At 41.0% G+C, this 17,240-nt stretch overlaps 1 protein-coding gene across 1 annotated transcript in view; it reads right to left on the bottom strand.

Annotated features, from left to right (window-relative positions):
• FAT3 (FAT atypical cadherin 3) overlaps nucleotides 1–17,240 on the bottom strand; it is a 570,769-nt gene that overhangs the window by 179,844 nt on the left and 373,685 nt on the right. Inside the window, exon 4 of the mRNA XM_026651587.2 lies at nucleotides 5,525–5,586. Within this exon, the coding sequence (XP_026507372.1) occupies nucleotides 5,525–5,586 (62 nt within the window). The remainder of the gene's footprint in view (nucleotides 1–5,524; nucleotides 5,587–17,240) is intronic.

Here is a 17,240-nt window from a genome sequence, read left to right as displayed (position 1 = left end):
ACCATGTAATAATGTCCTAAACCCTAGAATTATTACATGATTTTACAAATGTCAAAGAAATCAAACCTTTTTTTTAAAAAAAGGGATAACATACTTTTCATAGCAGATTTAAAAGGTGCCTTTTTCAAAGAAATAAACCAACACCTCCAATCAGCACCTCCCGCCCCCCAAACAATTTGAATCTTTTAGTCAGGAATCTAGATAAGAATTCAGGAAGAGTAAAGTCTATCACATAAGTAGGTCTGAAAGTTAATGTCTTCTTTTGTATGTATTCTTTGACTTGTGAAGAATCCTTTAACTACAGCCATGGGCGTTCATTATAAAAAGACAGGTTTCAGAGTAGCAGCCGTGTTAGTCTGTTCTTTTTATAAAAAGACAGACACTGGAAAACAGATAACTACAAAAAGGCATAGTCTATGAGACAAAGGCACTAGATGGGGGGTCAGGAGATCTGAGTTCAATTCCTGATGCTACCACAGACTCTCTGTGTGACTTGGGACAAGTCACTTTGTCTTTGTGCTTCAAATCCCCCTCTGTAAAATGGGGTCATGGTAAACAGTCCCCTATCCTACAAGGAATTGTGAAGATCAATTCATGAAATATTGTGAGGCACGCAACTATGGTGTGAATCAGGGGACATATAAGTACCTAGATTAACAGAAGGATGGTTTATATTGGGCAGCTGTGGTAGAGTGGAATAAGCATGGGTACTGGAATCAGGAGACCAGGGTCTGGCACTAGTTTACTCTGTGACCTTGGGCAAGTTACCTGACCACTTTGTGCCCTATTTGCTCTGCCTGTAAAGCACCAGCGTGAAGCGCTTGGAGAGCTATGAATGAAAATGTGCTATAACACTGCAAAGTATCATAACCATTAGCCGCCACAATCTCATTTTGCCTTGTTTCGTTAACAGCTATTGTGAATGGGGCGGAGACAGACCTTTCACCAATGGAATTTACTCTGTATGTACTTTGTTGTCTGGGAACAATGCCTCAATCAAATTCAAGTTGAGAAAAGGGCCTGACTATTTAAAAAATAATTAAAAGGCGTTCTAACCAGGAAAGGTCCATCAATGCCTCATATATGCATCATGCAAACGGAAACAGAGGTTGCTGGGTCAAGCTCTAATAAGATCCTTTCAGAGGGAGCCAGTTTTACTCTTTTTTATACTCTTTTATTGGAGAAAGGGTATGAAACAAAGCCGGAAGGGTAATAATCGTACTATTGGGAGACCATGGTAATCTTGGCAATTAAGGACTCCCTAGGAGGTTAATTAAACACATTGAGAGTCAAACATTTCACAAAATGTTTCAAGTATGTCATAAAAACCGTGCCCACCTTAGACAGCTCAGTTCTGAACCATCAACAGCCTATTTGTTTTTGTCATGCTGAACTTGCCTCCAAGTATGCTGTAGAAATGGCAACTGTTAACTTTTAATTAGCAAATGAAAAGACCCACTAGGTCAGCTAGTTCATCTCCCTGTCAATGCACAATTCTATTCCCTGCAGTAAATTTTTGCCCACTTGGCCCAGTTTAGTTTTAAAAGTCTCAAGCAACAGGGCTCCTTCCACTCTCTTCAAGAGGCTATTCCAGACCTTGCTGTTCGCATTTCTACTTCCCCGATTGCCTACACTTTTCTGTGCTCAGTTTCATCCTATTAATCCCAATTCTAAACCTCCTGGATCACCCTAAACACTTCATCTCATTCCTTTACGTATGCACCCTTCAAAAACTTGTAGACCAATCAATATCTTTCAAACTGGACAAAAATCTGAGGAAAGCATCCAGCCCAGCGGGCTAAAGCCTGAGTTTTATAAATAATACGAGAGAGTTCCCCTCTGCCCCCACCATTAAAGATGTATAACGCTTCCCTTTTTAAGGGGTGAATCCTTTGGAAAATTGGCATCTGGTGTAGTTCATTCAGATCCCCTGAGAAAACACAGACGCAGAAAAGACTTACAGTCCAGACCCCAATTTGTCCAATAAAAGATATTACCTCACCCATCTTGTCTCAGACCCAAGTTTCTCATTAATATATATATTCCAAAATCTATGCCAAATTCACTTCAGCTGGCTATCTTCCCTAGCAGTAAAAGCTCAAATCTCCAGTTATCGGAATAAAGAATTCCTTAGCTAACTTTCCAACTGAAGAAATCCCTTAAAGGAGAAAAAAAAATCCCTTTATTCCTCCTCATTTATTTATAGCCTGGATATTTGGGATTGTACAGAAACATATAGAGGAAAAAAAGTTAGCAGGTCAGATAAGAAATTAACCCTCCTCTCTTGTTGCTCTGTACTAAGCCAAGTGCTCAGGATTTTCCTCAAGCAGTACTAACCAGGGGGAGGAATATCTGAAACCAGAGATTACTACATTCTTCTGCCAAATAGTGATTGTAACAAAAAAAACACTCTGATCCTGTAAAGGTGCTTAATATGTCCACATATTCTTTAGCTAACACTGCTATGAGGAGAGTTTCTGAAATCATATTATATGGATGGCTGTGTCTATTGGATGGTCTTACACAGTAGCCCTCGTTTTCCACTTGCACCAATGTGAATCAGGAGTAATTTCAGTAAATGCAGGGGAGTTACGTCCCTGTAAATTAGAGTGAGATCAGAATCAAGCCCCGTATATGGAAAAGGATGGAAACATTTTATCACATGGTTTTTAGAGCAACGAGGTAGAAATCACGTATTGGACCTGGCAATACACAGGTAAAGTTTTGTGAGAGTTACACATATTACAGATAGTTATTCAGATGAGAGGACACATACTATGCAGAAAGCAACAGAGGGTCCTGTGGCACCTTTGAGACTAACAGAAGTATTGGGAGCATAAGCTTTCGTGGGTAAGAACCTCACTTCTTCAGATGCAAGTAATGGAAATTTCCAGAGTGGGAAGTTGACATAAATCTTCCACTGCAGAGAGTAATTTCTTACTTGGAAACTGTAGTTGATAAGTTTAAATTTGAAATTTCAAAAATGATTCATCCTGATGATCCAGCCAAAGTGAGCAAAACCAGAGTTTACTTCCACTCACATTATAGGGCTTTGCATATAGATTCAAGATGCAATCTTAGGCCTCAATCCTTCAAAAACTTTAACATGTTTAATTGCACAATGGGAACAATCGCATGTACCAGCGGTTTTCAAACTTTAGCAACCCGAGGACCCCCATTTTGATTTAAAATATTTCAGGGACCCCGAACCCTCCTGCTCAGCCCCGGGCCCTGCCTCCACTTCACCCCTTCCCTCAAGGCCCCACCCTTGCCCCACCTCTTCCCGCCCTCTGCTCACTCCATCCCCTCTCCCCCACCCTCACTCACTTTCACCAGGCTGGGGGCAGGAGGTGCAGGTGCAGGAGGGGGTGCGGGCCCTGGGTGGGAGTTTGGCTGCAGGAGGGAGTATGGGGTGCGGGCTCTTGGAGGGAGTATGAGGTGCGGACTCTGGGCTAAGGCAGGGGGTTGGGGTGAGGCCAATTCCCGGCCAATGCGAGCTGCAGATTCGGCGCTCGGGGCAATAACAGCACGCGGAGACCTGTCCTTGCCCCCCGCCCCCCACCCTCCACCCCAGGGGCCGCAGGGATGTGCCGGCCGCTTCCAGGAGTGGCGCAGGTCCAAGGCAGGCGGAGAGCCTTGTGACTGTACCCCATAAGGCTTTATGGGGAGGGGGTGCTTATAAATGTATGTATGACATAACTGGAATATGTTTGGTGCTGCCTGTGCCAGGTAACATATCTCCGTAAAGGTTATGGTCTACTATATCTATTCATCCTATTTGTACATATATATATCATTTTCTACTTGAGGTTAAGAATATGGGCTGTATGCTTGCTTGGTTTCTAAGTAAGCTTTGGGAGGCATTTGGTCAGCTTCTTTAGGAAGGAATTCTCCAGGTTAAGTACCTGATCAGGAAACACTTGGGGAACAATGCATCTTGGAATGCTCCAATCCACATAAGAAGTCTTCCTAGAGACATGCAAGATTCCATGTGGGCAATGGCTTCAGCCTGTAAAGACTGAGTCATGCAGGGACATGTGACTTGCCCAGGTGACTCCAGAACTCCATCTTGGAGCTGGACTTTGCATAGGAGGGAGGAGGGGGGTCTCCTCCCACAAGAGAGAGTCTATTTAAACCCATGGGAGACCCCTCCATTTTGTCTTCAGCTGGCTAAAGAAGGAGCCTCTCCACCCCCCCAGGATGCTTGAAGGAAACTGAAACAAAAGACAGTAACTACAGGGGGTTGTGAGAGATTGCTGGACCCAGGCTAAAGGGAGATTAGCCTGTGAAAGGGAGCATTCTGGAACTGGTGAGGAACTTATCTGTATTTAGTTTGATTAGGCATAGATTTGCGCATTTTATTTTATTTTGCTTGTGACTTACTTTGTTCTGTCTGTTACTACTTTGAACCACTTAAATCCTACTGTCTGTATTTAATAAAATCACTTTTTATTTAGTAATTTACTCAGAGTATGTATTAATACCTGGGGGAGCAAACAACTGTGCATATCTCTCTATCTGTGTTATAGAGGGCGAACAATTTATGAGTTTGCCCTGCATAAGCTTTATGCAGGGTAAAACGGATTTATCTGGGTTTAGACCCCATTGGGAGTTGGGCATCTGAGTGCTAAAGACAAGCACACTCCTGTGAGCTGTTTTTGGGTAAACTTGTAGCTTTGGGACAAGTGATTCAGACCCTTGGTCTGTGTTGGAGTCAGACAGGAGTGTCTGACCTAGCAAGACAGGGTGCTGTAGTCCTGAGCTGGCAGGGAAAACAGAAGCAGGGGTAGTCTTGGCACATCGGGTGGCAGCTCCCAAGGGGGTTTCTGTGATGCAACCCGTCACAAGCCTGCCTTAGCCCCACTGCGCCGCTGGACTTTTACCGGCCTAAAATCTTCCAGTTTGGCTTCAGTAGCCTCCGGGAGATAGAGGGAGGGGGAGGAGTTGAGGAAGGGAGGGGGAGGAGTTGATCAGTGGGGCCAGCAGACCCCCCTTGGAGACCCCCAGTGGTTCGCGGACCCCAGTTTGAGAAACGCTGCCATATAGCCCTAATCACAGGGTGCAAAGTTATCCATGTGCAGAAGTCTTTGCAGAATCAGTGCCTTCCAAACTGCATTAGAAATTCATTAAAGGGACACAAACGACTGAAATATGACATGCTTCTCTGAAATATTTTAACTTATTGTTACAAGTAACAAAAAATTGCTATAACCAAAAGAGATTAGAGAAAAATGAATATCTGTCTATTTCTACAGTTTGTTCATGTGTTTGAAAGCATTTTGTGAATTGTCGACTGAATTATTTCCCCTGTATAGTAAGTCGAGTTCCCCTCTTTGTGACAGCAACAGGAGAGGGCAAAGCATTGTCTTAGAAATAGGGAGAAAAAATGGTTTTACTGAAAATTAACATGGAAAATTATGCAATAGGTGTAATACCAGAAACAAGCTTTAAACTCATTATTCGAAATTGGTAAGATTTGAAGACGGAGGTACCCCTTTAATATGTATTCCCCATCAGAGTTTACCTCGAGAAAATGCTCTGCCTGCTGCTCTCGATCCAATTTTCTTGATGTTGTAGTAATCAGACCTGTGGAAAAAGGAGAACATTTGATTGTCAATATCTGCTGGAGCAACATAAGTCTCTCCACTGACCATAAGAAACAAGTTCATCTGCTGAATTCTCCAAAAGTAGTGGTGGTGGTGGGGAAATGATTTGGAACAGTATCATGCCTAGTTTTCTTGATGTCTCTCCGACATCACCACAGTCAGTGTTTGCCTGAAAATGAATCTGTAAGGGGAAAAAGAATACAATATTAAAAACTGAAAATGGGTTACAATTGTGTTTATATAGTTAATACACTGTAGTTAGTATGGTAAATTAAAAAATCTCAGTAAAGAATCACTAGCTGTCTTGTAATTAGCAATTTTAATTAACATTTGCATATGAGTGAAATCTTACAGTAAGTACCTCATTAAAGATTTTAGAGTTCTTGAACAATTAATGGGATGGGATGCCGATTACTTCTGTGCCAAAGATCTGTCTTCTGTTATTTAACTTTCTGATAGGTTTTTGATCTCTCTTTTTTGTTATTATATTTGACAACGAAGGTTATTTCTGTAATAGCTCCTTGTATGCATAATGATTTCCAGCTCTTGTGCACTGACGGTGTTGTACTACGTCATCATTTTGTTCCATGTATAAACAGCTTTTAAACAAAGTAACTTTTTACATTAAAAAGATCAAGACATCTTTACTTTAAACAATGCTCTTCTATACACTAATAACCTCATGCACGATTTAGACTTAGCAAAGAAAATATGAGACACTCTCACAGACTTTACTGTGTTGTTAAAAACAATTTTAGCTTTTATTTTTCCTCAGTAGCAATTAAAAGGTTCCACTTCTACCTCACACAAAGTGTTCTTTGAATAGCAGGATACATTGTGTGCTGTCTCGGAGGTAGATTCTGACTAGTGTTAAGAAACCAGAATCCCAGAGGTATATATTTTATTGAAGACAATGCCAATGTACCATATACTTTGCAAGAATTCATCCTTCACATTTGCTAGAAAAACAGGAGCAGTAATATCCCATTCCTGAGCTAAAAGACTTACTTATTTAATGAGAGGATTTACCCTTATGATGACCATGATTTTGTTCAGAATAATAATAATTGTTATTAATTAGAATTATTATATCCTACATTTATATTGTGCCTTTAATCTCAAAGCACTCTAAAGCACTTTACACACTGTCACTTTCTACTTAGGAGGAATCACTTCACTCACCAGTAAAATAGGGGTTATAACTAGGAGTAATGGGATTAAATTAACAAAGGGAGGTGTTTCCTGATATTTCAGACTAACAGCGAGATCTATTAGACTGAAAAACAGACTCCCAAGAGAAAGGGATAGAAACCAGACTAGACTCGACAAAGCATCAGAACCAATTGTATACTGTTGTTATTGAGAATAATCCTGTGCTGGCAAAGGGTGGAAAAGAAAAATGCAGCAGGCCTTTTCGATCTCAGATGGTTATAATTTTGTTCTCTGGGCTGTAAGATGACTGCAGTTGTGTGGGTTTAGGAAGGCATCCCAGTGGATGACAGGTTTGTGCCATGCATGCAACTCTGTATTCCGTGTGAATGCAGATCATCATATATGAACACAAGGAAGAAGTCACTACAAGCAGATGCTTGTTTTCAGAAACACCTTGTAAGAGTAACCGCCCCTTACAAGCAACATTTCCCCTGGGAACATGTTCCCTACTGTGACTTATCAACACTCCCTAATAACAGCAATGGTTGCTTAGGAGCAACATAGCAAAAGGGCACTGATATAGTGCTACTAACGGGCGTTTACTGTATTTAAGAAAATATTTCAGTACCAACAAGATTTTAAAGTAGAACTCATTAAGCCCTTTTGTGGCATTTAGACACCACTACAGACACCTGTGCTCAGCAAGGGCATGTATCAATAGAGCTCTCACTATTGCTGAAGATATGAGATCTCTTTATATGCCCTCCCATTCTCTTTTTGCTAAGGCACTATTTATAAATGGTACCCAACTTCTTCTTAAGCCAGAAATGTACATACACAAAGAGTATGGACTGAAGGTCAGATAGTCAAATCCACCCTATACCTTCCCAAACGGTTTTGCACGCATGCTGCATGGCCAGTCATTACAGTGAGTGATATGATTAGGGTTGCCAAATTTCTAATCGCATGAACCCGAACACCCTTACGCTGTCCCCTGCCTCGCTGCAGCATGTCCCCCCTCCGGCTCCTAGACAGAGGGACCAGGGGGCTCTGAGCGCTGCCTGCACCCACAGGCGCCACTGCCACAGCTCCCATTGGCTGCGGTTCCTGGCCAATGGGAGATGCGGAGCCGGCACTCGGGGCAGCATGCGAAGCCCACGTGGCCGCCCCTGTGCCTAGGAGCCGGACATGCTGGCCACTTCTGGGAGCCGAGTGTAGCCAGACCAGGCAGGGAGCCTGCCTTAGCCTCGCTGCACCATTGACCGGAGCCACCAGGGACCCTTTCCGACTGGGCATTCTGGTCGAAAACTGGCTGCCTCGCAACCCTAGATATGATTTCTACCCCATAGAGAGAGCACATCTTACTCTCCTTTTGAAAGGAAAGGTTCACAATGGACTGTTCAAACTAAACCTTCCAGTTGGTAGAACACCCTGGCACCTGCCACTGGACAGGCAAAAGGGACGGTCACTATGATCAATTCTCACACGTGTGCTTTTGTAAGTTTGTTGGTTTTTTTTTAAGCAACAGACATTGATATTATAGTTCTATCCAGAGGCCCCAAATACATCTGGCTCCCATTCTGCTATGTTCTTCAGAGCAGGCGCTGTCTGTGTGTTTGTTCAGTGCCTAGCACAGTGGGATTCCATTCTTGGCTGGTGCTTAGGCACTACTGTAATAAACATGATTAATGATATAATAATAAATACAAACACATAGCAAGTCCCTAAAATGGTTCATATAATTTCAAAGAAATGGCTACAGGAAGAGAAGAGCAGCCCTTAGACCCCACACTGAACAATACTTAGTATACGCTCTTCAATCAAATAATCATCTTACACAGAGATGGCTATGTTCCCTATAAAGGCTGTTGATGTTGGGCCAATTACATCAGCCCCCACGAGTGTCTTCAGCTGAATTTCATGGGTTTTAGTCAGAGCAGAATTCAGCCAATGGTGGTGTAACATTTTTTCCCCTCGCCAAGTTTATTAATGTAACAAATAAGTGAAAGTAATAGTACTCAGCAGAACATTTTAAATCTTCCAAGCATTGTGCACAAATTAACCAATCCATCTGCACAACGTCTCAGTGAGTATCATCCTCATTTGAAAGGTGGGGAAACTGAGGCAACTTGACCAATGTCACCCAGCAGGCCAGTGGTAGTTGTGACGGTAGTTCTTTATTTATCGATAGCTGGTGGGGCTGGAGGGTTTAGGATGACTGCCATGCCCCCCATCCAGAAGAGAAGATAATTTGCTGCTCTGGCTGAAGGGCAGCCCCATTCCTGAGCTGCCAGCTGGGAATTGTTCAGTCTGTCTCTCCCTGGCTGTCAGGCAGTAGTAAGGGAGGATGCTTGCTGCTCCTGACATTCAGATGTCAAGAGGAGTTATCTCCCCGCCACCCCCACCGGACACCAAACAGGGAGAAGGTCCCGTCCTCGGGCTTGGGGAGGGCTTTGTAATCATAGAAGTCTGTTGGGCCAGCCAGCTTCAGGGGCTTGGTCCAGAGTCTTGGCTGTACACGAGCATGGATAATGCTGTGAGATTTCCTGCTTCCATTCAAGCCATCCTATCAACTGACCTTCTAGCACATCTGCTCCCAGCCAAGCACTGGAAGTGGGGCGTCAGCTAAACTTTTGTGAACTTCAAAACAGATTAGACCCAGGTCAAGTTCTGGGTCCAGAACTAATTAGACTAGTCTTAATTTGCCCTTTTACAGAGCCTTTCATCCATGGATCTCAAAGCAATTTATAAGCATCCCCTGCAGGATAAACAACTATTATCATCCTCATGTTACAGACAGAGAAGCTGAGACACAGGTAAGCGACTCACCTTAGGTCACAGAGTGAATAAGTGACCCCACCAGGAACAGAACTCTGAACTCCTGACTCCATGTCTGCTGTTCTAGCCACCGGACAACAAACCCTCTTTGAACCAGTTCACTAACCTTTGGTGTTAACGTATATATACTGTAGCGAACACGTAAGCATAGAAACAGTTATGAGTTCAACAATGAGGCTAGCACTCTATGCAATGGTAAAATATGAACATGAAATAATTAATAATATAATAAACAAGCCAGACAGTGCCAAAAACTGTTAGCCTTTGTGTTTAGCTTTTTAGTATTGCTGATTTGTGTCATCATGGGTATTTGTGTGATATGCAAAAAAATAGGTTTATTTTTGACTTAAAATGATTCCTTTGTGATTTAATTTTTTTAAAACAGTAGTTTTGCTTGGATGGTTAATCATGTGTTTATGCAGCTTTTTATTTGTATCTGGGGAAATACCCAAAAGTACTTATTTGCATTATGGGCCTGATGCCATTTAGGTTTCAAAACAGAAAGCTAGATTCTCAGCGAGTGTAAATCAGTGTAGCTCCCCTGAAGTCAAAGGAGTCACATCAATTTACACAAGCTCAGGATTTGTCTGAGAGGATTTTATTTTTTTAATTTTTGGTCTATCTTTAATCATGAGTATATGAAAAACCCACGGTAAATCACTACTTTTTGTGTAACAAGAAAAAAAGTTCTATTTTTTAATAAATTGCATCAAAAGTCATTTTTAGGCAAAAATCTGATAAGTCCATGTCCAATCTCAGCATCCATTATTTTATTTGTATATGCAAGTTGTACTTTCTTTGAATACATAAAATGTCATTTAACTCCTACCAAAGCTGCAAATCAAAATTAAGTTCTGTCAGTTTTGCCTACCTTTCAGATAGTTTACCATGTACAGTACTGGAAATGTAAACTTCTTTTATAGGACATTTGTTACGCTAACACAAAGCTCATGTTTTTTGGCAGCTTATATGGTTAACTTGACAAGGAATGTAGGTCTGATATGCAGGCTGAGAGAGTATCTTGAGTAAAAGGTTTCAGAGTAGCAGCCGTGTTAGTCTGTATCCGCAAAAAGAACAGGAGTACTTGTGGCACCTTAGAGACTAACAAATTTATTAGAGCATAAGCTTCGGATGCATCCGAAGAAATGGGTTGTAGCCCACGAAAGCTTATGCTCTAATAAATTTGTTAGTCTAAGGTGCCACAAGTACTCCTGTTCTTTTTCTCTTGAGTAAAAGCAGACAGGTAAAGGAGAAGCTAACACATGACTTTTCAGCAACACTGAATCTACCCTTTTAAGTCTAAGATGGAATTGATGTTGATTAAAATGTAGGATGACAAATAAACAAATGAGGAAATAATGCTACAACTGTACTCTTCAAAGATGTGATCCCAGAATCCCATATTTAACGGGCATAGGAATTAAATAAAGGTCCTAAAAAGTATCATCAAGAACAGACAGGCTACACTGTGCTGGGCACATGCAGCCCTGGCTTGCACCCTCGGAAAGCCCAGCTGTCCCTAAGTTGTTAACATCCATATTGTATAGGTCGGTATTTCTATGCCTTCTTAAACAGCAAGGGAACAGGATATGCAGGATTTGTGATGAGCAGTATACGTAGAATTGCTCCTCCTACATGTACTGTCTCATGCAGTTGCAAACCAGGTGAAACTGGATCCCAACTCCAGTACTACCAAAGCAAAACAAAGAGCAAAACAACAAAGGGACATGCAGACTGGCATAATAGGATTTGAGAAACCAAACTGCAAGGGATGAAATTACTTATTTCCATCCTCCTCCTCCATCAGCCTGGGCATATGGGCATTTAAGAGCAGTAGTCCAACAGCAACACAAATGATCTGCATAGGTCCTGCTTATCATTATGGCAGCCGGCAGAACACACCTTCCAAAATGTGTTGGTAGCTGCTTTACAAAACTCAAGATGGTACCTCTGCTCTTGGAGCCTAGAAGTAGAGACAGCCCCTGGTCCAATGTACCCTGATTGCTAATGCTCCTTCTAAGGTAATTCCCCTAATCAAACCTGCCAGACCCTTTTAAGGAATTTTAAAACCATGCTGCCAAACAACACTCAGCTACACACAGTGAGTTATTGGATTAGCAGCTAAGAAGTTCTAATTTAAACTGCTGCATACCCATTGCATTACTAGCTCCAGCTTCCCTCCTAATGTGCTGGCTACCTTGAGTTTAAAGCACCAGTTAACTCAAACTAAACATTTTTGTGTGCGGACAGGAGTGTGGGTTAGGGGCAACACTCGAGTTATACCTTGAGTTAACAATGCAGTGAAGACAAACCGTTAGGTTAATCAATTTTTCATAATCTTATTTAATATGTATTATTCTAAATGTTTGCATTAGAAATATTTGGAATATTCTCCACTGCTATCAATTATTTACATACACAGTCTGACTGGTTAATACCCTATGAGGAAGTAAACAAACCTGTAGACTCATCATATGACTATCTTCAGCCAGGATTTTCTTCCTGTGTGTAAAAATCAATACATATCATCCTTACATATATTTGACTTCTGAGAAATATTCATTTAGTGGATCTTAGGTACCAACGCATCTAAGGACTGAAAGTTAGTTTGCCGCAAATATTCTTTCACACAAAATATTTGAGTTTCCCTCATAGGTCTAATACTAATACGAACCCAGGGAGAGCTCAGTAGCTTTTTCCAATGAAATGAAATTATTTTGATTCTAACTGTAGGGCCAGATTCTGATAACCTTATTCAAACTGAGCAGCAATTGACAAGGCCAGACACAATTTGCCATGAATCGTAAAGCCTGTATGGCAAAGCCACATGGACTGATACTATATAGATTATAGTTGAGATCTCAGCCTGAAGCTTTGCTATATCCTGGTTTCAGGGGAAAGCTTTCCTCTCACTAAGATATTCATCCTGGCCTCCAAATATATCGACTTAGAGATGGTACCCAGAGTATAAAACTAGGGAGCTTTCTCCACATTAAGAAGTTTTTGCACCTTCCTTGTCACAGATGCTTATTCCCAGATTTTTAACTGCTGCTCTCAAGCGCTGCAATGAACAATGATACAGTAAGAAGAAAACCCACCAGGTTATCAAAGCAACTTCCAGAGGGTAGCCTTTGAAAACTATGTCCAGGTCCCAGCAGTCAGATGCCAAATGGGTCTAGGCCTAAACAAAATAGTGAAGCTGACCCATAGTTTGAGAGCAAGAGGAGATGGACAACATAGGCTCCAATGTTCATATTGATCTGTATCTGGGGTAGGATCCTGATTGACCAGAACAGAAATAGTTTGAGTGATCTGACACTAATTCCTAGTTGGCCTAGACAATCAGATATCTTGCTGCAGAAGTACTTGTGGCACCTTAGAGACTAACAAATTTATTAGAGCATAAGCTTTCGTGGGCTACAACCCACTTCTTCGGATGCATATTGAGTGAAACATATCGAGGAGATATATATACACACATACAGAGAGCATGAACAGGTGGGAGTTGTCTTACCAACTCTGAGAGGCCAATTAAGTAAGAGAAAAAAAACTTTTGAAGTGATAATCAAGGTAACCAAGTACAGACAGTTTGATAAGAAGCAAGTGTGAGAATACTTACAAGGGGAGATAGATTCAATGTTTGTAATGGCTCAGCCATTCCCAATCCCTGTTTAGCCCTGAGTTGATTGTGTCTAGTTTGCATATCAATTCCAGCTCAGCAGTCTCTCGTTGGAGTCTGTTTTTGAAGTTTTTCTGTTTTAAGATAGCCACCCGCAGGTCTGTCATAGAATGGCCAGACAGGTTAAAGTGTTCTCCCACTGGTTTTTGAGTATTATGATTCCTGATGTCAGATTTGTGTCCATTAATTCTTTTGCGTAGAGACTGTCCGGTTTGGCCAATGTACATGGCAGAGGGGCATTGCTGGCACATGATGGCATATATCACATTGGTAGATGTGCAGGTGAACGAGCCCCTGATGGTATGGCTGATGTGATTAGGCCCTATGATGGTGTCACTTGAATAGATATGTGGACAGAGTTGGCATCGGAGTGTTCCTCAGCTAAAAGAAGACTGGCCCTTCTACATAGGAGGCTTTCCCAGATGTAAGGAAGCAGTTGGTCCTCTACTAGAAACTTAAGAACTGGACATTCCTTCTCTAAAACAGATCTTACCTTAAAGGGGAGTAATCAAGGAAGCTTTAAATTTGTTAATAACTGACCACATTCTGAGAGACTTATTTCCTGTGTGCCATAAAATACCATGACAATGATTCCTTCTCTTTGAGAGAGTATATAGCTTTTTTAATAGTTTTGATACAGAACCCACACTCTAGCGCACCACTATTTGTTCTTTCCTCAATAGACGGGTGTTCTGGAAAAGTTCAGGTATCCTTCCTAGAACCTGTATGTATACGGTTTCCTAGCGGAAAACCAGTTTCTTGCTTTCCCCATAACCTCTCAAATACATACACTTGGTCCTCTTGTTCAAAGAAGAATGGCAGGCCATCTTTTTTCAAAATTGCTTGAACTCGCTTGACTGAGAGTGAGATTTCTAAAAGCGCCTAGACTTCCAATGGAACTTGTGCTTCTAAATCACTTAGGCACTTTTGATAATCCTATGCTCGGTCTCAGTCTTAGAAATTTCACCATCACTGGTGGACGCCTGTAGATCCTAACAAGGAAAACCGCATCCAAAGGTCCCTCACAGGATATTGAAACATTTATCTTTCTCTACCTAAACCCCCAAAGTCCTGAGGAGAGCCTCAATTTGTGGAACCTGGTCTCAGGTTGATCAAAAGTCTAATTCCTCTTCACAGGATATGAGGATTCTGCCTCCAGCTTCTTTAAGGTAGAACCAAACATGAACACTAGACTAGGATCCAAGCTCTGAACTGAAGAAGAGAGAATCAAAGGTAGTAGAAGGCTTCCATACTGGAATCTCAACCATCAATGAAACTTGAGTTTCAGGGAGACCACAAAGTATATCCTGTACCCCAGGAAGCCCTTTATTTTAACCTGCCCCCTAAATGTGAGATGTTCAAATCTCTTTGGTCATTTAAGGCTAAAGGAACTAACCCAGGTATCCTAGCTTAGCATCTACAACAAAAGCTGCTGTGGATTTAGCCATTCATGGAATTGTCCAACATAAGCCATCTAGTGGGAAAGATAAGAGACTGCTTCATCAGTGAAAAATTCACTTTATAAAAAAGTGTTCGGAGGGTGTTCTTAATAATTCTAGGTAAGGTGATTTTAATAGACAGGAACCAATGCCTGTTGGTCAGCTCCTATCGGGCACTGATTCCTAAAAGGTGGGACAAGCAACTGAAAATATCTGGCACGGGTATGGAAATTTCAGCCCAACAATGAAATAGAAGAAGAAACTAATGCTTGTGCTCCCAAGAAAAGTGCTCCTGACTGAAGAAGTCAAAAGACAGGTAATAAATATTGCCAATTAACTCAAATGATCAGAAACTCATTCCTGAAAAGGAGATGATGGGCCTTCTAGAAGACCCAAGTACACAGCAATTATACTCACAATTCAACACAGAACTTTCATTCGTGAGCTGTATGCAGGAAACGGCATAAAGAGACAGGATACTTCTGTTCAGAAGTACAGCCATCAACTGTAAACATCCTTGTTTTCCCCTGATGGTACAGAATTAAACCTGCAAGCCTAGGTTGATCAAGGAGGGTCACTAGAATACATTATGTTTTTCAATAGTGCACGCTGGAATATAAAATTGTCCAGTATCCATGATAGTGGAAGTGCAGAAATGGTTAGCAATAATCAGGGCTACTCTATTATCCACAGTGAGCAAGAGGCATTTTAAACACTCAAACAGCACATTCATCTAGCGTAATAAATTAGCGATTGACATAGTGAAATTGCATATCAAAGATAAATTATAGAATATAATTTAAATTTGATTTAGAGATGTAAACAAACATATCATTTTATATAATTACACATGTAAACCTCTAATTTAAGAGAATGTATTCTGATCCTAAATGAATGATACTATATTGAAAAAAAAATTAGGAAGACTGTGTAATTACTTTAAAGATTACTGCATTACTGGTTTTGTTGAGATGACAATGAGAATGAAATGACCTCTCTCTCTGAAATAAGTGAAACATAAATGCTACGGCTTTTAAAACATTAACATTTTCTTTTTAACATGTGGTTATATTAAAAAACAACAACAAAACCCCCAAACAGTTGAAATTGCACCTTTTCCTTTCACTTACTTATCCCTGATACATTTCCTGGGAGATAGCTGCTTAATTTAACGGACAAAAAGGCGGATTCCTACAGTAAAGAGATGATAATCAAAATTCTAGACTTGACAAAATAAAGTGAAGGTAAACACAATAAGGGAGGCAAAGTGAGAGGATGGACACTAACAAGTCTTTTGATACTATCTCGCATGACCTTCTCAGAAACAAACTGGGGAAATACAACCTAAATGGAGCTACTATAAGGTGGGTGCATAACTGATTGGAAAATCATTCCCAGAGAGTAGTTATCAGTGGTTCACAGTCATGCTGGAAGGGCATAACGGTTCTGGGTCCGGTTCTGTTCAATACCTTCATCAATGATTTAGATAATGGTATAGAGAGTACACTTATAAAGTTTGCGGATGATAACAAGCTGGGAGGGGTTGCAAGTGCTTTGGAGGATAGGATTAAAATTCAAAATGATCTGGACAAACTGGAGAAATGGTCTGAAGTAAATAGGATGAAATTCAATAAGGTGTTACAGTATTCAGTAGCCCTGAGGAGTCTATGATAGCTTCAATTCCATGGAAGGACTGAACAATTAACCAAGATAGTGGGGGGACTGTCACAGAGGACGCAAGCTCTTAGGAATGCTTCCCCACAGTGATTCACAGGTTAAAGGTTTTACAAGTTCCTCATTTAAAGATAAATGAATAAATAAATTAGAATAAAAACATTTGTCTCCTTTGTGTTTTCCCTTCAGAAAAAAATTCAGTGCCTCCTACACAACTAATTGTTAATACGATGCCTCTGTGCAGATTTTAACAACTCCCTAGGTCACTCTTTCATTTTCAATGAGAAATTACAGCATTCCATTCTGGTTGTAATTAGCATCTAATTAGTACTTGTAGAAGTAGCTATAAATATATCTAACTCCTGGCTAGTTTGGTATCCAATACACATGATCATTATGCAATTTCCTTTAATTTTTCTATGCACAAAGGCCTGCTAATGTCTAAATCGAGTGAGCCTAGCTAGCCTATGGTTATAATTTATGCCAGATGGTTTCACCCTTTAGAAAAAAGGAAACTTGTACAACATGAAAGAGAGGAAAGGGGAGGTGGTGCTGCTCTCAGTAGTAAGAAGGTGTGCAAATAACCCACATGCCACTCTGTTGTTTAATGCATACCAATCATTGCTTGATCTTCGTTTCTAGCATATTATGACACTATAAGAAGGACGGGGGATTAAGTCCTCAGTCAGTGCTTTTGTAACCCATATGCATAGGTCACAGCATGTTGAAGCCTTGGAATTTTCTTTTATCAATTGTAGGGGAGGAGTGGACAGTTCATCCCCTAACAAACAGAGCTGTCACTTGTGCCTCCTAATCCAGACTCTCTTGTCACCTTTTAAAGGAAAGTGATTT

The sequence above is a fragment of the Terrapene carolina genome, unplaced genomic scaffold (genome assembly GCF_002925995.2).
Source record: "Terrapene carolina triunguis isolate 2854851 unplaced genomic scaffold, T_m_triunguis-2.0 Scaffold97, whole genome shotgun sequence".
NCBI classification, from domain to species: domain Eukaryota; kingdom Metazoa; phylum Chordata; order Testudines; family Emydidae; genus Terrapene; species Terrapene triunguis.
This window is presented reverse-complemented; position numbering and strand designations above follow the sequence as displayed.